This window comes from Phaseolus vulgaris, chromosome 5, assembly GCF_051622355.1.
Source record: "Phaseolus vulgaris cultivar YP4 chromosome 5, ASM5162235v1, whole genome shotgun sequence".
Lineage (NCBI taxonomy): Eukaryota > Viridiplantae > Streptophyta > Magnoliopsida > Fabales > Fabaceae > Phaseolus > Phaseolus vulgaris.
The window spans coordinates 2,849,178-2,875,421 of record NC_143502.1 but is presented as its reverse complement, the minus strand read 5'-3'; the positions used below and the strand labels follow the sequence as shown (position 1 = coordinate 2,875,421).

The 26,244-nt window shown below is 33.4% G+C and overlaps 2 protein-coding genes and 2 non-coding genes across 14 annotated transcripts; 3 read left to right on the top strand and 1 right to left on the bottom strand.

Annotated features, from left to right (window-relative positions):
• Positions 1-902: 902 nt before the first annotated feature.
• Positions 903-5,141, top strand: LOC137834809 (E3 ubiquitin-protein ligase DIS1). 2 transcript variants are annotated; one of them, XM_068643008.1, is made up of 5 exons: positions 1,050-1,211; positions 1,429-1,615; positions 2,531-2,763; positions 3,647-4,033; positions 4,645-5,141. In XM_068643008.1, exons 2-5 carry the CDS (start codon positions 1,513-1,515, stop codon positions 4,963-4,965), a joined length of 1,044 nt encoding a protein of 347 aa, XP_068499109.1. In that variant the 5' UTR covers positions 1,050-1,211; positions 1,429-1,512; the 3' UTR covers positions 4,966-5,141. The 2 variants fall into 2 exon arrangements, with proteins under 2 accessions (XP_068499110.1, XP_068499109.1); XM_068643009.1 differs by lacking the exon at positions 1,429-1,615 and having other exon boundaries at positions 903-1,211.
• Positions 5,142-6,332: 1,191 nt separating this feature from the next.
• LOC137834808 (uridine 5'-monophosphate synthase) lies at positions 6,333-10,898 on the bottom strand. 10 transcript variants are annotated; one of them, XM_068643002.2, is made up of 8 exons: positions 10,559-10,860; positions 9,392-9,472; positions 8,075-8,928; positions 7,811-7,894; positions 7,460-7,542; positions 7,277-7,364; positions 6,936-7,190; positions 6,333-6,621 (listed from the first exon to the last, which is right to left on the bottom strand). In XM_068643002.2, exons 3-8 carry the CDS (start codon positions 8,870-8,872, stop codon positions 6,493-6,495), a joined length of 1,437 nt encoding a protein of 478 aa, XP_068499103.1. In that variant the 5' UTR covers positions 8,873-8,928; positions 9,392-9,472; positions 10,559-10,860; the 3' UTR covers positions 6,333-6,492. The 10 variants fall into 10 exon arrangements, with proteins under 10 accessions (XP_068499103.1, XP_068499100.1, XP_068499105.1 ...); XM_068642999.2 differs by lacking the exon at positions 10,559-10,860 and adding an exon at positions 9,748-9,848; XM_068643004.2 differs by lacking the exon at positions 10,559-10,860 and adding an exon at positions 9,732-9,834.
• Positions 10,899-16,354: 5,456 nt separating this feature from the next.
• Positions 16,355-16,437, top strand: TRNAL-UAA (transfer RNA leucine (anticodon UAA)). Its single transcript has one exon. It is a non-coding gene; the product is annotated as a tRNA-Leu (tRNA).
• Positions 16,438-21,019: 4,582 nt separating this feature from the next.
• TRNAL-UAA (transfer RNA leucine (anticodon UAA)) lies at positions 21,020-21,102 on the top strand. The gene has a single exon. It is a non-coding gene; the product is annotated as a tRNA-Leu (tRNA).
• The last annotated feature ends 5,142 nt before the right edge of the window (positions 21,103-26,244 follow it).

The window sequence follows — 26,244 nt, the reverse complement described above, 5'->3', positions numbered from 1 at the left end:
CTCTGTTAAACACATTTTTAATTGACTAAAATCACTAAAAGAACATGATTTTAGTTTACTTAAATCTTGTTTTAGTTGGTAAAAATTTCACAAGACTTTACATAATTCTCTTTTACTTAAGAGTTTGGTTTCATTATCTTATATCTTAAGCTTTGACTTTTGTATGTTCTAATATAATTGTGCTTTCATTTGTGTTTTGAAGTTTAGATTATAGATTAAATGAACTTTCAACGAGTTAAAGTCACTCATGATGAAGGTTTTAGTGATTTTAACTAACTAAATATTTTTATACAATTTTTATTTGTTTTTTTTCTTCTATAAATGAAGTCTACTTTAATCTCATCACAATATTTATTTTGGATTATCAAATAATAAACTTTAAACAGAAATTTAATATTTCCAAAACACATAAATAAAAGTAATAATAAGTGTAATGAATGAACTGAAAAAAAGTATGTTACATTTAATTTAACCAATAATCCAAACATAGTCTAAGTCAGATTCAAAAGTTCAAACATCCATTTACTCTTCTCATAATAAAATACTTCACTCCTCCTTCTTTATAACACACTTATAATTGATTCATATTTATTAAGCAAATTTGTTTAATTGTTTAACTCAATTAAAAGTATTGCATTTGTCTACAATTGTAATGTGTTTTCTTAAATTATGCTTAAATAATTAATAATTGGATAGAAAATAATAATAAATTTTCTTTTAAAACTATTTTTTGTTAATCTTCATGAAAAAGAGTGAGTCATGGACCATTCATAATATTGATTGATTATGGTGTAAAATAATTAAGAATATTTTGTTGAAAATAACTAAAAGATTAAGATTTTGTTGTTGTTGAAGACAACATATTATGTTTATAAAAGGAAAATGATAAGGAAGAACTCAAAGAAGAAAAAGGTCTCAAATTTTCAAAGCAAAGATTACACAAGAAACCGGTCTTTACCTGTTTTATTTTTAACTCGTTGATTTGTTTTTTCCCGATAAAATTCTCTCTCCTCTGTCTCTTTTTTTCTCTCTCTCTCTCTCTTTCTCTCGCTGGTTTGAATTCTTCTTCCACTCACAGACGCGCACTCGTGCCTTCTTTCTTATTTATTGCACTTGTCATATCGTATACACGCTCTCACCCACCAAATTTTTCATCATTAACCCTTCCTCTCTGTTTCTGTAATGGCCCTTTGATCAAAGCATCATTTCAGGTATTTGTCTCTTTCTATTCAACTCTATACCTCTCTCTCTCTGGGTTTTTATTGTTTTTAAAGAAGTTTATAAGTTTTCGTTTCTGGGTTTTGATTTTTCGAAACATTCCATAGACGGGGTGTTTAAAGTTTCAATTTTTAACTAAAGTTTCGTGTGACCCACCTTATTATTATTATTTTTAAATTTTGGTGAGAGTGTTGTTTGTGTATGTCGTAGGTAGATCTGTGGTGGATTTGTCTGAAACCCGATGCATTTGTTTGATGTTTCCAAGGTTGGGATTTTGGTTATTGAGCGTGTGGAATGGATGGAACAGTTTTTTGCTACCCCTTGTGGTCGATCCGCGTGATCAGTTTCTGCTTGGTCAATTGGGGTCTCTTGGATTGTTTGGGGACTTGCAAAAAATGTAAATGTTCAAATGGGTGCCTTGGATTATCATGCATGTGTGTTGCTTGTTTTGGCTTTGGGGGGTTAGGTTTTGATGGCATTGTGTTCGTTGACCTTTTCCATTTGTTTGTAGTGTATTGTCCTTGTTTCCATAATCATGTCTATCGGAATGATTTTTGTGGGTTTATGTGACAGCACTACATCAATTAACAGTTGGGTTACTGGTTTCATTTGTATTGTATTAGTTTTTAGTTATTTGCCGTTGCTTACTTTCATCAGTTAATTTATTGTTGTTGGGTGTAATATGTTTCCTTTTTTAATAGTCTTAGCTCATGGGTGTTAGTTTCTTTAGGCCACAATTTGATGCTAATGTCGGTAGTTGAATAGTGTTGGTGCTTTTAGTCTCATTTTTGTGTAATTCCATTTCAGTTTTCCGTTCATGTTTTTCTTGAATGTCTAAACCTAAGCTATTTTGATGGGTACTTGATAAACATGCCCAATAGATCATTGCTTTTGGAAACAATTCCTTAGCTAGAAAGTAGTCTGAACTTTGAATATTTTTGAATGATGAATGCAGCTTTTAGAAGTTATATTTCTTTTGTTTGCTTTTATAAATATATTCATCAGCTTTATGCTTTATTCAGCCATACAAAGTTGCTAAATTATATTTCAAAATCTATATTACTGTCATCAGTAATTGTTCTACCTTAATCCTTCCCATACAGGAAAGCTACTCTAGTTTAAGAGAAATGATAGTAGAGAATGGATATAAATGTAGGTTTCATAAATTAAAATAAGTTGGTAATATGCATGTAATACTCACTTATGTGAACTGTGATAATATACTGTGTGGAAAGAAGTATGAATTCTATTTATCAAATTTTATGAGGTCGATTGTGATTAATGAAATGCTTTTCTTTTTCATTCTCAAAAGGGCTGCTGGGGGTTGGTTGTACAAGCATGACATCTAGTCATCCATTCTTTGATGATATACGAAGCAGATCAAGTGTTGATCCTCCTCAAATGGAAGAGCCAACTGAAATTGGTGAACTCGTGAATGAGCCTCTGCAGACTTCTCTTAAGCCTCATGGGACTGTTACAAGCAGTGTTCGTGAGCTGTTAGAGTGCCCTGTTTGTTTAAATGCTATGTACCCTCCAATCCACCAGGTTATTTTTTTAATTGATGTTCATTGCTGATTTGTTGGGTTCCTTAACATAGCATGTGGTTGTAATGTAGTAGTACTGGGGTTAATTGTGCTTTGATGCCCTGATTCATAAGAATGATTGTGATGTCCAATTGACTTTTGAAAACTAGGTACTTTGCCCTTGATTTTGTTTCATGTTTTGCAATGTTTCGCCTTTTTCTATGATTAGGATGTGAATTTAATTCTCATGATTTGGACAAGCTTATGTGCAAGTGACTTTTGAATGGAAAAATAGCTTGAAAGGGTTTCTTATTATGCCAAGTGTGGACCTTGGATCGCCTATTATAACTTTTCTCTATGTAAGTGTGAAAAACACTGTATATGGTGTGTTTGTTTGTCTAAATTTTTAGAGTGAACCACTGATTGTGGGAAACTATTAAAATAATAGGAGTTCTGAAGTAGTTTTCCCAAAACATTTGTCATTGAACTAATTGTGATTCAAAGGTAATTCCCTCCTCGTGTCTAAGGCTGATATATGCTGAGATGATCTTCAGCATTTTTTGGTAAGATATGAGGAAATTTGGATTACACATGCTATGGAAATGGATGATAAATTGTGGGTAATATCTTATTTAAGATGTCAAATAACCAAATCTGATTCATAAGTGTCATTTCATTTGAAACAAATCCTTTGAATTCCATTTAAAGGGTGTAATACTCTCATGCATGGAACAAGGGTGCAAACACATTTTTTTCCTTAAGGACTTAATGATGTTTATCATATGTAACTTTTGGAGTTTATTTATGTTTCTTTCAATTCAAAATAGTCATCTTTAACAATTTCACAGTAAAGAGCCTTTTTTAAATTTGCATAACAGCATCTGCTTTGTTGATCTTTGTTGCAGTGTTCAAATGGTCACACTTTATGCTCTGGTTGCAAACCCAGAGTCCATGATCGGTGCCCTACATGTAGGCATGAGCTTGGCAATATCAGATGTCTGGCACTGGAAAAGGTGGCTGCATCATTAGAACTTCCATGTAAATATCAAGGTTTTGGGTGCATGGGCATATACCCATATTACAGCAAGCTAAAGCATGAATCTCAATGTGCATTTAGACCTTACAATTGTCCATATGCTGGTTCAGAATGTTCTGTTATGGGTGATATACCTTACCTGGTGAACCATCTGAAAGATGATCACAAAGTGGACATGCACAATGGTTGTACTTTTAATCACCGTTATGTCAAAACAAACCCACAAGAAGTCGAAAATGCCACGTGGATGTTAACGGTAATGTTTTGCTGAACTTCCTTCTCTTTTCCTTTTCAAAGCTATTATTGGCTGATATTTCTTAAGAAGTAACTCACAAAATGATGCAGTTCTTTCTGTATGATGAATCTTTCTCATAGTCTCATGATTTCAATAATGATAGTGTTGTTACTTGGTAGCCATCTTAAAGAATCCAGTGATGGATTGTGTTATTTTCAGTTGTGTGAGGATGTAAATAGCCACATAAGTTTCTCTTCATCAGCAGAAGCCTTGATGGGAACATAGAATTGAAGTAAATTGAACTAAATCACCATTTTGCCTTGATGGAAACTAGAATTGAAGTAAACTAAACTAAATCACCATTTTGCCATTATGGGAACATAGAATTGAAGTAAACTAAACTAAATCACCATTTTGCCATGATGGGAACATAGAATTGAAGTAAACTAAACTAAATCACCATTTGTAAGTTTCTTATACTTGCTTAAACAATTTAAGTCCTGGAACATATCAAACTTTTGATATTTTGAATAGCACACAACACACAGAATTTGGCTTTATAGTGTGAATTTGTGCAAAGCATGTTGTGACTTAGGCACTTAACTGATTTTGGAGCTGAATTTTGTTTGTAGGTTTTCAGTTGCTTTGGTCAGTATTTCTGTCTACACTTTGAAGCTTTTCAGCTGGGAATGGCTCCTGTCTACATAGCTTTTTTGCGGTTCATGGGGGATGACAACGAGGCCAAGAACTACACATACAGTTTGGAGGTGGGTGGAAATGGGAGGAAGATGATTTGGCAGGGTGTGCCTAGAAGCATTAGGGATAGCCACCGTAAGGTTCGTGACAGTTTTGATGGTCTGATAATTCAGAGGAGCATGGCTCTATTCTTTTCTGGGGGTGACAAGAAGGAACTCAAACTAAGAGTAACTGGGAGAATTTGGAAAGAACAGTGATGAGTTTTGTAGTGTCCTATTTCTTAATTCTTGTTGTAGCTGTATGAATCTTCTGTTCATGTATTGCATTTTGTAACTTAGATGGCAACATCTCTTTGCTTAGCTCTAGATCAAATACATGAACATGAAGAACCCTCATTATGATATATAGATCTACAATCTTAGCTTTCTTCTCATATTCTACCCTCTTCCATGCATTTTCATAGTTACTTTCTTATTCATAGATTTATTTATTTATGCTTATTAACTTTTTATATACAATAAGAACTTTAATTTGATTACTTATTCTCAATTTGAAATCTAAACCAAACTCTAGACTTTTTAAAAAAAAATCTGATTTTAATCAATTTTTTATGTATAGGTCAAATGTTTTTTTTACCAAAAGGGGAAACTTTTGTTTCAGAACTATCTGTCATGAAAACCAGATCAGTCATTCCTCAACCCATAGGTTCAAGATTTAATTATTAGATTATGATTAAACAATATAATGTATAAAATAACCTTGAATAATATTGTAACTCAATATTATATGCTAGAAATAGTGCAATTTATAGGGTTTTAACATTCATAACATTTACATCTAAGTTTAAAGTCACAAATAATAATTTTATCTTAAAAAATACACTTTGTTGAAATCTGAAAATATTACGGTATTAGTTTTTGTTAGAAATATATTTATAAAAATATTTTTGATTTGCTTGTTGTAAATTGGAAATTTTGATTTTTGACAAAATTATTTGTTTTTAGAACCATTTTTTCATATTATAATTTAGAACCATTTTCATCATTTACCTATCAATTCCATATTTGTGTTAAAAATTATTATTCCCTAGAAAATGTAAAGCCACGTCAATATGCTGATAGAAAAATAAATTAGGTGTTATTAGAGGTGAGTTATTTTTAAAAATGTAATTAAAATATTTAATTATTTAAAATATTTTATTTATGCACTATTTTTATGTTAATAAAAGAAGTGGACATATATTCCGTGAATGGAAAATTGATGTTTTCTATTTAGTTATACAATTTAACATTCAACACATTTCTGTTTTCATAACTTTTCTTTATTTTTAAATATTTTTTTTTATAAAAATAACAGTTACATGATTTTTAATACTATTTTTACAAAATCACACATATATATATAAATATATATTTTAAAGTAAATTATTTTCTATTTTTTAATCAGTTACTCAAAAATAATAAAATAATAAAATAATAATTATTATGAGAATTATGACATGACAACGCAAACCACTGTTATGAATTTAAGTTCATCCGACCTAACCTTCCTAAAATTCATAATTTAAGCTATTATTTATTACAAATTTGCATTATTTAAACAACACAAACACAAATTATAAGTATTTAAATTATAAAACAACAAAAACTTTAATATTGCAGCTGAAAAAAGTCATTAATGTTATATTGTACTCAAAGCCAATTCTCTCTGGGTGAGATTATATGTCCCATTAAAACATAATTTTGACTCATCCTTTTATTGTTCTCAAGGGATGGATGCAAGCATCAAGAACACTTAGCCAAATATGCTTTCCACCCTTCAACTCGGTATTCACGAGCTGCCTCTGCAGGATTTGCTGCTTTGATGATGCCTCGTCCCACAATGATTATGTCACTGCCCCTATCATGAACCACCTGCAGAAAAACAAAAAAAGATGCTATAATCAATTTTTTTCATAAGCTAAAGTTGGTGTAAAAGTTATTTCATATTAAGTTTTCTATAATCTGATTTTAGTTTTTTATTTATTTCTCTTTTAGAAATTCAAACAAGTGAACTTCTCTTTTTAATGCTGCTTCTGTTTCATGCACTATGCAGTAAGCAAGTGACTGAATGTTAAACTAGTGCACCCTCATCCTTTTTCCTCCAATTTTGTTTTCAACCTCAGAAAGTACAACAAATAATGGGGGCAAAATACTTCTGCAAATGTTTATCTCAAGCAGAAACTTACTGAATATGGAGTGTTATATTGCTGGCCTAAAGCATCACCACCAGTTACCATTTGAACTCCAGGGGTTGCTTGAATGAAAGAGGGATTTATAGGTGCTCCTGGCCATGATGCAGGATTGACTGAGATGAAGCCAATGACGAAGTCAGAATGATCCTCAGCAATTTTTACTGCAGCAGCGGTATAATCTCCCTTGGCAAGGTTACCTGCTGAACTCATTTCAGCAAGCAGTAATAGACCCCTGCCACTAGGTAAACCCTGAGAGCATGGTCATGAAACTAGTTAGGCCATGAGTTGAGGTGTTGCTGTGGTGTAAAATAATAAAATTTACAACTGGTACAGACCTTCAACTTTAATCCATCAACAATTCCAGGACCTGAGATTATGTGAGCATTTACTATATGAGCCCAATCCAATATGTGAAAGATCCCTCTGAAACAGTGGAATAGAAGAAACAAGTCATATTGAATGCAGAAATGGATTTGAGGAATCCCAAAAAGGATTCCATGACATTTGAGCAGTCTTACCCTGCATATTGCATGGTCACTGTGTTACCAATATCAGCAAATTTACGATCCTCAAAGATCAAGAAGTTATGTTTTTCAGCAATCTTCAATAGAATAAACCATATATTAGACTCAAGTAGATCGGAAATGTAAGAGATTGGCAGAAATATATCACATCCACAATGCTCAAAATTCATGACATAACACCATTATTATCCTAGGTTAAAAGGCAGGAATCACCACGCTGTTTGAATAAATCCAAGCAAATCGTCTAGGTTTGCCTATGTCAATAATATCAGGAACCAAAATGTTTCTTGTGATCCAGAAAAGAAAAGCGTATGAGCAAAAAAAGAGGTTCTTTTAGCACTATACCGAGAGAAGCTTTGAGCCAAAATCAGGAGTAAAATCTGGAAAAATATCCACATGAGTCTTCAGCAGGCAAATCTCAGGTCCAACCTGAAAGAGAAAACCAAGGAAATAGTCAAAAGAAAATAAATGATTGTGGTCAATCTTCTAATTAGAATCCATTTGATGTTCATAACTCAAAGAACACAGATCTCTTCGAAGTACAAAAGCAAGAAAGAATTCTGCAAGCCATCAAAATAGTAATGTCCAAGAAAATGACATGAGGAATACCTTCTCAGCAATTTCAAGCAATTCAGCTGCAGTTCCAACATCAGCAGCCAGACACAAATTACTTGCCTTCGCAGCCATTATCTCAAACAATCTCTTTCCCATTGGATTCTTTGAGAGCTTAGCCCTCTCCTCAAATGGCAAAGCCTTGACCTTTGTTGCAGGCTTCTCCACCTTTGCCAGAGCTGCTACCTTCCGATTCTCCTCTAAGAATTTCATAACAACCCCAACCATCTCCTCTCCAAGTTTCCCATGATTACTCAAAATTTTCACCATATCAGTCAATTTAATAATTGCATGCAGCTTGATGCCATTCTCCTCCAAATTTTCCCTCCCTCCTTGCTCTCTATCAATCAAGACAACAGCATCACTGATCTTCAACCCTGAAGCACGCAGTGGTGCTGCTGTTTCCAAAACCGATGTGCCACTTGTAACCAAATCCTCAATGATCAAGCAATTCTGGCCAGGCTTGAAATCACCTTCTATAGCTTTAGCAGTGCCATAATCTTTTATTTCCTTGCGGCGCATAACCATAGGAATGCTTTGGGCAAGGGAGACACATGTAGCAATTGGTAAGGCAGTGTAAGGGACACCACATACAAGATCATAGGAAGTGGAAGAGACTGAGGAAATAAGGGTTTGAGAGATTTGCTGGAGGAGAGAAGGGTAAGATATAATGAGGCGCAGGTCTATGTAGATTGGTGAGTAGATGCCAGATTTGAGTTTGAAGTTGCCAAATTTGACAGCTGAGATCTCATGGAGTTGAAGAACTAGAGACTCTACCAATGAAGATGACGACATTTCCTCCCTTTTTCTCAGTGTGTCTCAGAAAGAGGATTTATGATCTTAGAGATAACCTGTGTCACCCAGTATGCATGATAAAACTGTTAAATTAAAGAGTTCGAACAACTGGTGTGGAGAGGTAAAAATTGCACAAGATATTTTTGTTCTGCAATTTTAAGCATCAGAATGGAATTCAAAACATAGACTTCTAATTACAGCATTCTCACCTTACCTCAAAGATGAAATCATAGATTGGTCAATTCGTACAACATAATCATAATCATAATACACAATAATGGACAATGGACAATGGCTAGAAGAAAATGAAAACTGGGTTCACTAGTAGGTCACACAGACACATATCAATCCGACAACCTCAACACAAATTCCTTAAAAAGGAAGCCAAACCACAATTCAACCAAAACAATTATAAGACTTCTAAGCATCACTATAGGCATAATTATGGAATGCCCTTTCAAAAACATGTTTTTGGGCCAAAACTTATTTAGATCTTAGAAACCAAAGAAGGGAATCTACCTTTCAAACACGTTAACAGTTATGAAACCTGGGAGGAATAGATGACTGAACAGACCGAAACTAGGAGAGTGACCTTTTTTACTAAAAAAAACAACCAAACATCATCAGTGCTTAATCAAAAGGGCAAAAAAATCACACAACGCACAGTTTTAAACTAAAACTCAGCCAAAAAATGCAACCACCCAGATAAAGCTACAACAATTTCATTAACACGTTAAACACACAAAATAATTAAAAGAAAAAAAAAAAAACTGTCCAGAAATAATACATGGCATGCAAAGTTTCGTTTCACAATCTTCACATTACTCACTCATTGAACTAAAAGAGCACACACACATACACTGAGAGAAAGAGACCTGTTATGGATTGAGATGATAGACGGCGCTGCTTAAGTGGCTGCGTGCAATTTAAGTGCTCTTTATTCGTTAAGAAAAGCCATGTTTGGAACTGCTTTTTTATATATTCTTTATATATCATCTAACCCTACTACTTTCATTTATTGCCATTTGGTCCTTTACTAATAATAATTAGCAACTATGTCAGTTAAAATTTGTTAAGATGGACACAACTTCTAGTTTCATGCAAGAGAGATAAAATGGAAAAGAAAAAAAAATATTAAGGTAGATGTATTTGATTATTTGACTATAGATAAACACAAGAAAGGAAAGAAATTTAAAATTATGAGACCCATCTCTATGCAAAGTTGTGGCCGAACTTCACACATCTTTATTTTTTTAGGATGTTCAAAACAGAATCATTTTCAACAATGCACCAGACAAAAAAAACAGTTAAATTAGTTCGAGAAGAACCATTTTTTCAGTTCGTGTGGTTAAGTTTGTTTCATTTCTGTGATGCATGCATGACTGTATTGAACCACGGTAACATAAACAAAACAAAACCAAGAGTTAAAAAATCAAAACATCAAAAGAAACAGTTAAGCTGGAAATATCCATGCTCTGATTTTTCAAACTCGCGAGTTAACTCGTTGACTCGTCCGAGTTTACGTTTCTACATATCTTGAGTTAACTCGGTAGTAAACCCGGTTTTTGAGTAACTCAGCAGACTCGGAGTGAACTCGGTACTCGCGAGTTTGTTCCGAGTTGGGTTTTCGTTTTAACTCAAAACGGTGTCGTTCTGAATGGGAAAAATTAAATAAAATACACTCACTTTACGGTTTGGCGTTACGTTTTGGTTTCAGTCACATTCGTTGCGTCGTCTCTGGTGCGGAGGTGGTGCGTCTTCTCTAACGAGTACGGCGGTGGTGGCGATTGGGAAGAGGACGTCGCGCGGTGGTGGCGATTTGTGCGGTGGTTGCAGGATATGATTCGTGCGTTTGTGTGGTGGTCGCAGGTTGCGGTTCGTGCGGTGGTTGTGGGTTGCAGGTCGACGGTGGTCCGGTGGTACCGTTGGTGGTGGGGAATTAGGGTTTGTATTGTGATTTTTTTTGGAATGCTATCTGATTTATAATCGTTTTTTTTACACATTTTTTTTCGATTTTAATCTAATTAGTGAAAATACAGACACGGGTCACGTTTATGTATCTGAATTTTCTAAATATAATTATAAATTTATAATAAATAATAATAATAAATAATTGAATAATTTCTCTTTATTTCAAAATAATTAAATAATTTCTCTTTTCAAATAGTTAATAGTTTTACGTTTTAAATAAAATTACGGTATCTTTAAATATATCTTTATCTTAAATTCACCTTAATTATAAATAAAGGTTGGTGGGTCCTGAAAATAAAAGTTTCAAAACAATGTATATGTTTATCTTTTTCTAGAAAAGAAAACATAAATATATAAAATAATTTATAATTTCTAAACATTATATAGATGACACATAATATATATATATATATATATATATATATGTATATATATAAACTAAGTTAACATTTTTAAATATTGTTTAATAAGATTTTCCATTTCATACATTTTCTTCCAAAAGAAATGAATTAATTTAATTTGAAAAAAATATCTAAATCAAATATTAAAACTTATTATTCAATATAGTTTTATTTTAATTAAGTATAAAATTTAATCAAATTAAATAATATTTTACAATTCAATTTGAATTTGATCTTCTATTTTTATAACCATAAAATTATTAAATAAAAATTTAGTATGTTTTCTTAATAATTACTTCATATTTTTAATTTTAATTTGATGGATAAATTACTAATCTTACCATCAGAAATTATATATATATATATATATATACATTTTTGTTACCATATTTTCAAAACTATAAAAAATTAAATTAAATATAAAAACAAGTTTAATGTTTAGTATGTTTTAGTTGTTAACCAACTCTAAATATATAATATTATAGTTTAATGTAATAAATAGTTTAATTTGATTTTCTTAAAAAGGTTTAATACAAAATTTGAACAAAACTAATTAATCAAGAAAAGAAAATACAAAATTCATCAAAAATTCAATTTTAATCTTATTTAAAATGATTTTAAAATATTTATCTTTTTGAATTGATTTAATTTTAATTTTTTTTAAAACCTAGTATAGTTTTTAAATATAGTTTTCTTATAACATTAAAATTTAAAATTTCAGATTTTTTAATTATAACACATGTATCGACCAAATTATTTATCTTATAATTTCAATAATGTCTAATACTAAGTTTCAAATAATTTTTTCAATGTTACTATAAGTTTCAAAATCTAAAATTTTACGGGTATTAATTCGATTTTAAGAGTGTTAATTTTATGCTATTATTATATATTTTAAACCGTATTCACAATTAATTTGAAAAAAAATTGTAATCTTATCACTTTTAAAAAAAAAATTCTAATGTAAAATATTAATTTATTGGTTTATCTGTATATCTTTATTATCGGTGGTGTCTTATATATCACAGTTATATTGCATAAATACGAAAAAAAACTAATATGACATAAACATAAAAAATACATATCATTTATGCCCAATTTTTCAGTTGTTGCTATTATTCTCTAACACTTTTTGAATGAAAGATTAGAAGTAAAAAAAGATACATTGTTTGTTTTTTTGAGAATTATTACAAACTTTTTAAACAAAATAAGAAGTGGTTAACTTTTTTTCTTTCTTTTACAAACATCTTATTTTGTTTACAAAGTGAAGTAAAAATAAAATGGAAAAACATTTGTTTACAAAGGTAGAAGAGAAATCATCTTAGTTTTTAAAGAAGATGTCAATAGGTAAGGTGTTATTTTAAGCTTGTGCTTTACTCCAATTTTAGTTAGAAGTTATAATTTAAGTTTGAGTTTTATTGACATTTAGACCAAACTTTTTAAATAACACAAGAGCTGATTTGCCCGAGTGATTAAGGGGAAGACTTAAGATCTTCTGTTATTTAGGATGTGATTATGTATTTTTAAAAAAATATTTTTAAACAATTATAAAATATTATATTATACTTATTTATAGTTAAATATCATGAATTTATTTATAATATATATTTTTTATTTAAAAATATATATTAAATGTGTTTGAAATATTATTTCCAAAATGAAAGGCTGGATTGAGAAAGGAAAACATTCATATAAAACAACTAAGAACAAGAAAAAAAAAAGGGAAGAAACATAAAAAAGAGAAGAAAAAAAATAGAAAGTTTAAGGTTATCCAATGGAGCATAATTATAATATTATATAGATATTAAACTAAATAATTCATATGACACTGTCATGAAAATAATATTTCCAACAACCTTTTTTTTTTTTTCACAACAAGAAAATTATTTTTCAAATTTCTTTATTCTTTAATAGTAAAATAATGTTTCCTCACAGTCGAAAAGAATTAAACATGTACCATTTAAATATTATTAATTATTTTATAATCCATTTTATAAAATTTATTTTAACATATTATTTCCCTTCTAATTAGTTAACCATTAAAAAAGTTGTTATTTATAATAATATTTTTTTTAATTTTTAATAAAATTTAAAATCATAAAATCTGAATTTTTTATTTTATAATACATAAAAAAATTATAGTAATTAATATAAAATCCATAATGTAAACAAATTTTAAAAAAACTACACGGATTTTTCAATAATGATAACAATATATTCTATTATATATATTGTACATGTATAGGTTGGGGACCTAGGTAGTATTTGTTGATGCTCGGTTGGTCGAGGTTACTTGCAAAAGGTACTCTGACGCTCAAATAAGTACTCTAGTTAAGGGTTTGTTCTGGTAAGTGGAAAAAAAGTACCTCATTCCTCCACAGAAGGTTCTATTTATAGCATTAGTTTATGGGTCCTAGTCGTGATGGATCGGACATCAGTTATTAACTGACATGCATCGTGGTCCATTATTAATAGGGATGTGCATCCTTTAGTTAATAGGTTTCAGCTGGTTTGTCGGAGATATTTCTTGTAAATTTTGCGAAATTATGAAATTAAGACTCATTCAATACCATTATAACTATCATTACTGTCATTTATTGTATACCTTAAGATGTTCTCTGACTCGGTCGATCGGTCCCCAAGGTCGAGACTGGCTTGTCCGATGCTGACCGGTACACTTGTCCCCGAGACTTGAAGAATTTAATTTTCTGAAGAGTCGGAAATGACCGTTGGAGTTCACGAGGTCAGATGTGATGATTTGGATGCATTAAAAGCTTGGCAGAGATTTGATGTTCACTTTTTTTAATAAAGCTTATGAGCACTCTTCAATCAAAGAGATCTAACGATTCAGATGTAATGTCGTTTCATATGCCGAGTGACATGGGCCATTGGATGAATGTGGATCTAACAGTTCAGAGTTGTTCACATGGTAACCTCTCTCTTCTACGGTTTCCTATAAACCCTTCCTCACTGCTATAGAGTTTACGTAGTGTGCTCCGAGTGCTGAGTCTGTCAAGCTTTCTTTCGCTTTTCGTAAATTCAGGTTAGTAATGTCTTCTTCCTCCGACTCCTTTGATAGTGTTGTTAATATTGACTCATCTAATGTTACTTGCACCGCATCTGGAAGTGCGGGAGACTTGAGTAACTTAGACCATTCGGTCGATCGTAAGTCAGACGGTCCGAGTTATGGGTGGGTTGATCCACGTGTCTTGGACATCCCTACTTGCTTCAGGAGTCCAAATGATTTGGATAAAATTTTATCCAAAGTATCCTTCTTAAATCTGATTCTCCCTCAGACGCTTTGATGGCCGATATTTGTGGTTACATCGATCGAGTGTGCCACTGATGAGAGAACGCACCCCACGACTTTTTTTTACAGCACATTTTTTTTTTCTGACTTACATGTCATCCTTCCTTTTGACGAATTCAGCATGGGGGTTCTTCGAATCCTTAATGTGACGTCGACCTAGTTGCATCCCAATTCTTGGACGACGACCTAGTTGCATCCCAATTCTTGGACGACCCTTCATGTATACAAAATATTTTCAAGATATTACATACACTTCAATCATTTTTATTCTATTATAATTCCCGTCCAAGTACTCCATGAGTTGACTGTCTTTGTCAAGTCAACCAACTAGTATTCACTTTGCATCCTACATCACATCATATAATTTTTTTTACTATATAAAATAACTAAATCTCCGTGTATGTCATCAATAGTTAAAACACACTTAATCTTGTATAAAATAAAAATAAAGTAGGGGGATAAATGCAATGTGACCATTTGCGAGCATAAATATATACATTTCTATTCACACTAATAAACTAGGTTAAAGATGTAACATAAATCAAATGACATTTATTTAGAAACATAAAATAACATGTAACATATTTTATTAAAATTGAGTACACACATAAGTTATATTTTTTTTACTAAAAAAAAGTCACTATTTCGCAGTGGAATCTTCACACTTATATAGTTGCTACTATTCTTCTCAAGAAAACTTTCAAAATGAAAGATTACGACTACCAAAATTTTCTTTTCCTTCATATTTGTTATATCTTACTAACTTCGAAATATGAATTTTGTTTTTTTAATTACTTTATCTGTTACACATTATTCTATACTATCAAAGTATTTATCGTTGGACTCGAACTCTGTGATCTAAATAAATTAAAATAATATTTAAATAATTTAATCACAAACAATATGCATTAAATTTATTGTTCCTTGTTAAAGTGATTTATGATTAGATGATAGCCTAAAAGTTTTTACATTATTATAATATATATATATATATATATATAGTGTCCATACAATCTTCTATGTGTTTGAAGAGGGAGTTTATCCGAGTTTATGTTTTTGACCGTCTTAGTATCAGGTCCTTCAAATCTAAAGCATAAGATTGATGTATTCTTGCAATTACTTATAGATGAACATTAAAGATGACAATTTAGAAGAAGATTAGTTGTATGTTAAATTATATAATAGGTTTGACTCTTTTAACTTGTTTTCAATAGTTTTTAGTATTTTTACTTTTAATTTGTGTACAACTCTTTCTTAAACTATGTATTGAAGTTCATTCCTATTTAGCTTGATTGAATTTTGTGTATCTAAAATCAGGTTTGACATTTTTTTATACATGTGCGGACCGCATATAATGTAAGGCATGTGATATATTCAAAAGACCTCTTGTAGGTGAATAGTATTAACCTTGGAGTAACCAAAGCATAAGAAAAAAAATGAAGTTGAAGTGAGGTTTTTCTCAATAAACTAGTATAAGAGAAGTTAAGTAGAATCATCTCCACGAAAAATTTGTTAGACTTAGTAGGTCATTCATTATCAATTTTTTATCGGATCATTTTGGATACACATAAGAAAAGAAAGGTAAACAAAGAAAATCCAAAAAGATTATTTCTTCTAAGAAGGTTGTACCAGTGACTTAAAATAAAAAAGTTAAAAAAAGAGTAATGTAACACGAAGAAAAGTGAAAAAAAATAAATCTTTATATTTTAAAATTCAGTACAATAACACATTTTTAATTACTTTTAAACACAAATATCTAATTTAAGTTGAGACTCAGTAACTTCTTAAATAAAATAAAAAGCTGGTTTGCCCGAGTGGTTAAGGGGGAAGACTTAAGATCTTCTGCACATAAGTGCGCGTGGGTTCGAACCCCACAGTCAGCAATATTTTAAACATTTTTTAATAAAATTTGAAATTTTTTATTTTATAATACATAATTTTTGTTCTAGTTTTTAATATAAAATCCATAATGTAAACAAATTAAAAAAAAACCTACACGGGTTTTCAATAAACAACATATTCTATATATATATATATATATTTTATTATTTTTTTTTATTTTTTTTTTCTGTAGGCTGGGGCTTAGGTCGTATTTGTGACTAGGTGTACAATTGTTGATGTGTCGGTAATATCCTGGTTGTTTCAAGTTTCCTTCCTTAAATGCTAATGCTCGGTCGATCGGAGTTACTTGAAAAAGGTACTCCGTCGCTCAAATAAGTACTCTAGTTAAGGGTGTGTTCTGGTAGGTGGAAAAAAACATACCTCATTCCTCCACAGAAGATTCTATTTATAACATTAGTTTATAGGCCCTAGTCGTGAAGGGCCGAACATCAGTTATTAACTGACATGCATCGTGATCCCTTATTAATAGAGATGTGTATCTTTTAGTTAATCGGTCTCAGGTGGACCTAAAGCTAGGGGACTACATAACACAGTTAAAACGTTAGGTGAGCACAAGGAAACTTGGCAGTTTTGGGACTGTTGGAAAGGGAAATCCAGCTGTTCCGGTCAACATAGTGCCTCTAAAAACTATCGCTCCTCCTGTGAATCGAAAATGGGATCGGCCTGCAAAGGCAATCCAACAAAATGTAGAGGCAGATCCTCCTCACTACAGATTTCCCTTATCGGCCCCCATCTCCAACTAGCACAAGGTGTCCATGTTGCAATGTCACCCAAAGAGGAGAGTATAATTGCAGTTGTCCCCACGAACAACTTGATTACGAAGTTCATCGAGCTCCAAAGTCGAGCACTAGTGGTTGGTCGCACTCTCGAAGAAGAATTAGAAAGAACCACTGTCGTGGTGGTAACCAAGCTAAAGACCGAGCTGGCAGAACCATCAAGCTCTTTAAAAGAAACGCTGGTGACGATGAGGGCGTTGGAGGAAAAAATACGCCAGGTCGAAGCCGAGGAGGGAAAAAAGGAACTAAAAGCCGAACTGGAAAAGGAAGAGAGAGAGAGAGAGAGAGAGAGAGAGAGAGAGAGAGAGAGAGAGAGAGAGAGAGAGAGAGAGAGAGAGCACTATTTGCCGAGGTAGATTGCCGAGGTAGAGAAGTGTCAATCCTTCATGCTACGCATAAGTGAGGACTGCTTCCATCAAGGCCTTTGTCAAGCATCCTTTTTCCATGGTATACCCGCCGATGATGCCCAATATACGTGGAAAAAGATGTCGTTGAAGGGAAGCTAGTGTTGATCGGCGGAGGCACAAAGGAGGCGATGAAGGATGTCGAGGGCCAAGGAAAAAATGTTTGCCACCCCACAAAACGAGTCAAAGCCGTCCTTTTAGGATTTATTTGATCCTCTGTAAATGATTATCTTGGGTCTGGGATGTGGGCATAAAACAATTTGTTGAACTTATAGTTTCTAAATTTTGATGGTTTACATGTCCGAACATACTTGCCTATTGATCAACCGATCAATATAATATGTACATTATTTGTTAACCGTAATTACTCTTGCTTTCGTAATTATAACATTCCGATTGATTGAGTAATTTTATAAGTTTTCGTAAGAACGTGTTAAAACTTTAGTAATGGTTGACCGAGCCAATAGGTCTTTGAACCCAAATTCCAGAGTGCTTGGCGCCTGGAAGATCTATCTCCAAAAGATTGGATCTGTCAATTCCTGACGAGCTTGAAGGTCGTCTTCGACACCTCCTACTTAATAACCAAAGAGTACATTCTCGGTCCTCTGAAGGCTTATACTGGTACTCCTCATTTTCCACTCTTGGTGAAGATAACTCTATTAGCACTTGTTAACCATTTACTTATTTTCTTTGCAGAAAGAATGTTGACCCATATCAGCAAGGCAGAGTTAGCCGAGATGACTAAAAAGATGAGGGCAGCTGCTAAGATGCCCAAGGATTCTTTAACTCGAAAAAAAGAAGGCTCCAGTCACAATTACCAAAGCCCCGACCGAGTAGGACGAGGAAACCACCTTGGGGCTTGTTTTTAAAAGGAAAAGGAAGGGAACTGCTCCTCCTACTGAGCACTCTCACTCAGATGGTTGAGCCCCACATCATGACGTCGCTCACTCAACTGACCATGCTCCGCCTCAAAATGTAATTTTCATTCAAGAATGCGAAGCAGAGAGCTCTAAGAGGAAGAGTGTGTGGGATCCAGACTTTGACATCCCCATATATGGTGAAAAGGCCTTCCTGCCCAGTGAGGACAAAGAGAGGCTCATGGCTCATGATGAAGATCATCTACTTCGTGACGCCATGAAGCAATTTGGGCAAGCCTTCACCATGGGTTGCTTAGTCGTTACCAAGATGAGAGATCAGAGAGTGGCAGAGGACTAGATAATCCAAGAGAATGCTAAGCTCCGCAAAGAAGTAAAACGCCTTCAATTTGAGCTCAAGTATTCAAATGATTTACATCAAGAAGCTGAACGACTTCGAGCTTAAAAGACTAAAGAGGTAGCAGAGCGAGCTCAAGAGGTTGCAAGCCTGACCGAAGAAAAGAACAAGCTCTTAGCTGAAGTTGAGAAGCTGAAAGGGAAATTGACCCGTAAAGATGCGGATCTTGCCAAGACCACATAATCATTTAAGCAAGATGTTGCCCAATCTTATGTTGAGGGATTTGAGGCAGCTATCGAACAAGCATCAACACTCCATCCCACCCTGTACTTCTCTAACTCAACCCAGGTAAAAGCCTTTTGACAACTAATAACTTCCCAATGCATGGTTGGATTTCCTCTCTAGAAGTTGGGGTATCTTCTTCACTAGAGGATGAAGAAGAGTGTTCTTTAAGGGAAATGTCTTGTTCTTTGCAAGGGACATTTTCAAGACACTTAAAACATTGAATGTTTTTACCCCTAACTTCTTTAGAAGAATCTTTATCTTTATATTTATCTTTGTCTTTTTGTTTGCCTTTATCCCTATATTTCTCACATGGTCTACCTTCTTCACTCAGAGTATTTGTTGTCCCTTGAATACTCTTTCGTTGTATAAGATGATGTAGAGTAGTTCTTTAAAGATGATTTTCTTTTGGATGTGCTCTTCTACTCTCACTCAAAGTTGAACTAAATCATTTAAATAATTAAAGCTTAAAAGTTAGTCTCTATCTCTTATTTCCATATTGAGATCACTTTGGAATCGAGCGAGGGTTATCCTAGGTTCTTCTCTAATCTAAGCCCTTAACATGAGTAACTCCATTTTTTTTTTTTTGTCTATATTCTTCTACACTCATGCCTCTTTATTTGAGGTGTTGGAGTTTCTGCATTAACTCCCTATCACAATATGATGATACATATCTCCTCCTAAAGAAAAATCTTAGCTCATTCCATTATTTGATGGAAGGATTTTAGTTAACTCTAAGGTTTCCTCCTAACTATAATTAGCCAACAATAACACAAATTTGTAAATTTTTCAAAATGTTTTGTACAAGCCAACAAATAAGCATTGGTCTAATTTTCATAACAAAATATGCACTAGAAAATTTTAAACAATTGAATTACCGATAACAGAGAACTCCCAGTGCACTGCTGAAAATATTCACATTGAACATCATTCTTTTATGAATTATAAATTTTTTAGACAATATTTTGATATGCCTTTTTAAATAAATTAAAATAATATTTAAATAATTTAATCACAGACAATATGCATTAAATTTATTGTTCCTTGTTAAAGTGATTTATGATTAGATGATAGGCTAAAAGTTGTTACATTATTATACTAATAGTGTCATTCATATATATATATATATATATATATATATATATTTTGCCCATACAATCTTCTATGTGCATGAAGAGGGAGTTTATCTGAGTGTATGTTTTTGACCGTCTTAGTACCAAGTCCTTCAAATCTAAAACATAAGATTGATGTATTCTTGCAATCACTTACAAATGAACATTAGAGATGACAATTCAGAAGAAGATTAGTTGTATGTTGAATTATATAATAGATTTGACTCTTTTAACTTGTTTTCAATAGTTTTTAATATGATTTACTTTTAATTTGTGTACAACTCTTTCTTAAAACTATGAAGTTCATTCCTATTTAGCTTGATTGAATTTTGAGTATCTAAAATCAGGTTTGAAATTTTTTTATACATGTGCGGACTGCATATAATGTAAGGCATGTGATATATTCAAAAGGTCTCTTGTAGGTGAATAATATTAACATTGGAGTAAACAAAGTATAAGAAAAAAAAATGAAGTTGAAGTGAGTTTTTTCTCAATAAACAAGTATAAGAGAAGTTAAGTAGACTTAATAGGTCATCCATTATGAAATTTTTATCGAACTATTTTGGGTACACATGAAGAAAGAAAAGTTCCCTAAACAAATAAAATCCAAAATGCTTATTTCTTCTAAAAAGGTTGTATCAGTGACTTAAAATAAAAAAGTTAAAAAAAGAGTAATCTAAAAAAAAAATAATAAATAAATTTTCATATTTTAACACAAATATCTAATTTAAGTTGTTTTAATGAGATTTAGTACAAACTTATTAAATAAAATAAAAAGCTGGTTTGCCCGAGTGGTTAAGGGGGAAGACTTAAGATCTTCTGCACATAAGTGCGCGTGGGTTCGAACCCCACAGCCAGCAAAATTTTCACAACCCCCCCTTTTTTTTTTGTGTTCATAACAAGAAAAATAATTTTCAAATTTCTTTATTCTTTAACAGTAAAATAATGTTTCCTTACTATAATAGTTAGAAAAAATTAAACATATTTAATTATTTTATAATCTATTTCATAAAATTTATTTTAAAATATTATTTCCCTTCTAATTAGTTAACCATTAAAAAAGTTATTATTTATAATAATAGTTTTTTTTAATAAAATTTAAAATCATAAAATTTGTATTTTTTTTATTTTATAATACATAAAAAACTTTTTCTCGTAATTAATATAAAATCCATAATGTAAACGAATTTTAAAAAAATGGGTTTTTAATAATGATAACAACATATTCTATTATATATATATATATATTTTGTATCTGTGTAGGCTGGGGCTTAGGTAGTACCTGTGACTGGGTGTACAATTTGTTGATGTGTCGGTAATCTCCTTCTTGCTTCAAGGCTTCTTCCTTAAATGTTGATGCTCGGTCGATCGGAGTTACTTGCAAAAGGTACTCCGATGCTCAAATAAGTACTCTAGTTAAGGGTGTGTTCTGGTAAGTGAAAAAAAACGTACCTCATTCCTCCACAGAAGGTCATATTTATAGCATTAATTTACAGGCCCTAGTCGTATCGTGATCCCTTATTGATAGGGATGTGTATCTTTTAGTTAATCGGTCTCAGGTGGACCTAAAGCTAGGGACTGCATAACACAATTAAAACGTTAGGTGAGCACAAGGAAACTTGGCAGTTTTGGGACTGTTGGAAAGGGAAATCCAGTTGTTCCGATCGACATAGTGCCCCTAAAAACCATCGCTCCTCCCATGAATCGAAAATGGGATCAGCCTGCAAAGGCAACCCAACAAAATGTAGAGGTAGATCTTCCTCACGACAGATTTCCCTGATCGGCCCCCATCTCCAAATAGCACAGGGTGTCCATGTTGCAATGTCACCCGAAGAGGAGAGTATAATTGCAGTTGTCCCCACGAACAACTTGATTACGAAGTTCATCGAGCTCCAAAGTCGAGCGCTAGTGGTTGGTCGCACTCTCAGAGAATAATTAGAAAGAATCATATCGTGGTGGTAACCAAGCTAAAGACCGAGCTTGCGGAACCGTCAGGCTCTTTCAAAGCAACGCTAGTGGCGATGAGGGCGCTAGAGGAAAAAATGCGCCAAGTCTGTATCGAAGCCGAGGAGGCAAAAAAGGCATTAAAAACCAAAATGGAAAAGGAAAAGGCCGAGGGCGCCAAAGAGAATGGCAAGGTTGGAGAGAGAGAGAGAGAAAAAGTACTATTCGTCGAGGTGGAGAAGTGTCAATCCTCCATGCTACGCATAAGCGAGGACTGCTATCATCAAGTATCCTTTTTCCATGGTATATCTGCCGAGGACGCCCAATATGATGTGGAAAAAAGATGTCGTTGAAGGGAAGCTAGTGTCGATCAGCGGAGGTACAAATGAGGCGATGAAGGATGTTGAGGGCCAAGGAGAAAATGATGCCACCCCACAAAACGAGTCGGAGCCGTCTTTTGAGGAGTTATTTGATCCTCTGTAAATGATTATCTTGGGTTCGGGATGTGGGCATAAAACAATTTGTTGAACTTATAGTTTCTAAATTTTTATGGTTTACATGTCCAAACATACTTGCCTACTGATCAACCGATCGATATAATATGTTCATTATTTGTTAACCATAATTACTCTTGCTTTCGTAATGATAACATTATGATTGATTGAGTAATTTTATAAGTTGTCGTAAGAACGTGTTAAAACTTTAGTATGGCTGACCGAGCCAATAAGTCTCTAAACCCAAATTCCAGAGTGCTTGACGCCTGGAAGATATATCACAAAAAAATCGGATCTACCAATTCCTGACGAGCTTGAAGGTCGTCTTTGACATGCACCCAAGTAAGAATGCACGTCCATAAACGAATCACAAAAAGAAGATACGGGGAAGAAAATGCAGGACGTTTTGTTTTCAGAAAACCAATTTTGTTCACTCTCGATCTGGGACTTAGTACGCCTTACTCCTTGAGTGTTTTGGTCTGAAATTTTTACCAGACGTTCGTCATTGTATCTATTGAGTTTTGGCTGAGATTTGAGCCCCAGATTCGGCCCACACAAGATTGACAATAAATTTTTAATTGATCACTGCCAGGGCTGAAATGAAGGTTCGTTTGTGTGTGAAACTCTTTCGATTTTTTTCGTGGGTCAAAACTCATCCGTTTGACCTGAAATTTGTCGCATTTTGTCTCGAATTCAATGGAGATTCTTCCTTGGAATTTCAGGAAAAATCAATTTCGGAAGAATTTTTCAGAAATTTCCGCTCAAACCAAGGCTATACTCTACCAAACCTTGTGAAATTTCGCCCTACTTTCTGCAACTTTTATTCTGCGACCGCATTGCGCTGAAAAAATTCACACAAGTACTTTCATATGTTGTTTGCACCCAGGTAAGGAGGCACGTCCATAAACGAATCACAAAAAGAAGATACGGGGAAGAAAACCCAGGAGGTTTTGTTTTCGGAAAACCAATTTTGTTCACTCTCGGTCTAAGAATTACTACGCCTTACTCCTTGGGTGTTTTGGTCTGAAATTTTTACCAGACCTTCGTCACTGTGTCTATTGAGTTTTGACGAAGATTTGAGCCCCAGATTCGTCCCACAAGATTGGCAATAAATTTTTTATTGATCATTGTCAGGGCTGAAAGGAAGGTTCGTTCATGTGTGAAATTGTTTGATTTTTTTCGTAGGTCAAAACTCATCCATTTGACCTAAAATTTGTCGCGTTTTGTCTCGAATTTAGTGGAGATTCCTACGTGAAATTTCAAGAAAAATCTATTTCGGGAGAATTTTTCAAAAATTTCCGCTCAAAATAAGGCTATCCTCTACCAAAACATGTGAAATTTCGCCCTACTTTCTGCAATTTTTATTCTGCGTTCGTATTGCGCTGAAAAAATTCATACAAGTACTTTCATATGTTGTTTGCACCCAGGTAAGGAGGCACGTCCATAAACGAATCACAAAAAAGATACGGGAAAGAAAAGCCAGGACGTTTTGTTTTCAGAAAACCAATTTTGTTCACTCTCGGTCTTGGACTTACTACGCCTTATTCCTTGGGTGTTTTGGTCTGAAATTTTTACCAGAACTTCATCACTGTGTCTATTGAGTGTTTTGGTCTGATATTTTTACCAGACGTTCGTCACTGTGTGTATTGAGTTTTTGCTAAAATTTGAGCCCCAGATTCGGCCCACAAAATTGGCAATAAATTTTTTATTGATAACTGCCACGACTGAAAGGAAGGTTCGTTCGTGTGTAAAATTTATTTGATTTTTTTTGTGGGTCAATACTCATCCGTTTGACCTGAAATTTGTCGCGTTTTGTCCTGAATTCAGTGGAGATTCTTACGTGGAATTTTAAGAAAAAATATTTCGGGAGAAATTTTCAGAAATTTTCGCTCAAACCAAGGCTATATCTACCAAAACTAGTGAAATTTTGCCCTACTTTCTGCAATTTTTATTTTGTGTCCGTATTGCACTAAAACAATTCACACAAGTATTTTCATATGTTGTTTGCACCCAGGTAAGGAGGCACGTCCATAAACGAATCACAAAAAGAAGATACGGGGAAGAAAAACCACGACGTTTTGTTTTCGGAAAACCAATTTTGTTCACTCTCGGTCTGAGAATTACTTCGCCTTACTCCTTGGGTGTTTTGGTCTGAAATTTTTATCAGACGTTCCTCACTGTGTCTATTGAGTTTTGGCTGAAATTTGAACCTCAGATTTGTCCCACAAGATTGGCAATAAAAGGGCTGAAAGAAAGGTTCGTTCGTGTGTGAAACTGTTTGATTTTTTTCGTGGGTCAATACTGATCCGTTTGACCTAAAATTTGTCGAGTTTTGTCCCGAATTCAGCGGAGATTTTTACGTGGAATTTCAGGAAAAAACTATTTCGGGATAATTTTCGCTCAAACCATGGTTATCCTCTACCAAAACTTTTAAATTTCGCCCTACTTTCTGCAATTTTTATTCTGCGTCCGTATTGCGCTGAAAAAATTCACACAAGTACTTTCATATGTTCGTTGCATCAAGGTAAGGAGGCACGTCCATAAATGAATCACAAAAAGAAGATACGGGACAGAAAAGGCAGGACGTTTTGTTTTCAGAAAACCAGTTTAGTTCACTCTGGGTCTGGGACTTACTGCGCCTTACTCCTTGGGTGTTTTGGTTTGAAAATTTTACCAGACGTTTGTTACTGTGTCTATTGGATTTTGGCTGATATTTGAGCCCCAGATTCGTCCCAAAAGATTGGCAATAAATTTTTCATTGATCACTGTCAGGGCTGAAAGGAAGTTTCGTTCGTGTGTGAAACTGCTTGATTTTTTTCGTGGGTCAATACTCATTCGTTTGACCTGAAATTTGTCGCGTTTTGTCCCGAATTCAGTGGAAATTCTTACGTGGAATTTCAGAAAAAAACTATTTTGGGAGAATTTTTCAAAAATTTTCGTTCAAACCAAGGCTATCCTCTACCAAAACTTGTGAAATTTCGCCCTACTTTCTGCAATTTTTATTCTGCGTCCGTATTGCGTTGAAAAAATTTACACAAGTACTTTCATATGTTGTTTGCACCCACGTAAGGAGGCACGTCCTTAAACGAATCACAAAAAGAAGATACGGGGAAGAAAAGCCAGGACGTTTTGTTTTCTGAAAACCAGCTTTGTTCACTCTCGGTCTGGGACTTACTACGCCTTACTCCTTGAATGTTTTGGTCTGTAACTTTTACCAGACGTTCTTCACTGTGTCTACTGAGTTTTGACTGAGATTTCAGCCCCAGATTCATCCCACAAGATTGGCAATAAATTATTTATTGATCACTGCCAAAGCTGAAAGGAAGGTTCGTTCGTGTGTGAAACTGTTTAATTTTTTTCGTGGGTTAATACTCATTCGTTTGACCTGAAATTTGTCGTGTTTTGCCCCGAATTCAGTGGAGATTCATACATGGAATTTCAGGAAAAAACTATTTTGGGAGAATTTTTCAAAAATTTTCGTTCAAACCAAGGCTATCCTCTACCAAAACTTGTGAAATTTCGCCATACTTTCTGCAATTTTTATTCTGCGTCCGTATTGCGCTG

Coding starts and splice junctions, on each gene's coding strand:
- LOC137834808 (XM_068643001.2), bottom strand. CDS start 8,872: ATGTCGTCATCTTCATTGGTAGAGTCTCTAGTTCTTCAACTCCATGAG. Junction 7,543..7,810: donor TTGGCTCAAAGCTTCTCTCG/GTATAGTGCTAA, acceptor ATTCTATTGAAG/ATTGCTGAAAAACATAACTT. Junction 7,191..7,276: donor TTGATGGATTAAAGTTGAAG/GTCTGTACCAGT, acceptor CCATGCTCTCAG/GGTTTACCTAGTGGCAGGGG.
- LOC137834809 (XM_068643008.1), top strand. CDS start 1,513: ATGGATGGAACAGTTTTTTGCTACCCCTTGTGGTCGATCCGCGTGATC. Junction 1,616..2,530: donor TTTGGGGACTTGCAAAAAAT/GTAAATGTTCAA, acceptor CATTCTCAAAAG/GGCTGCTGGGGGTTGGTTGT. Junction 4,034..4,644: donor ATGCCACGTGGATGTTAACG/GTAATGTTTTGC, acceptor TTTTGTTTGTAG/GTTTTCAGTTGCTTTGGTCA.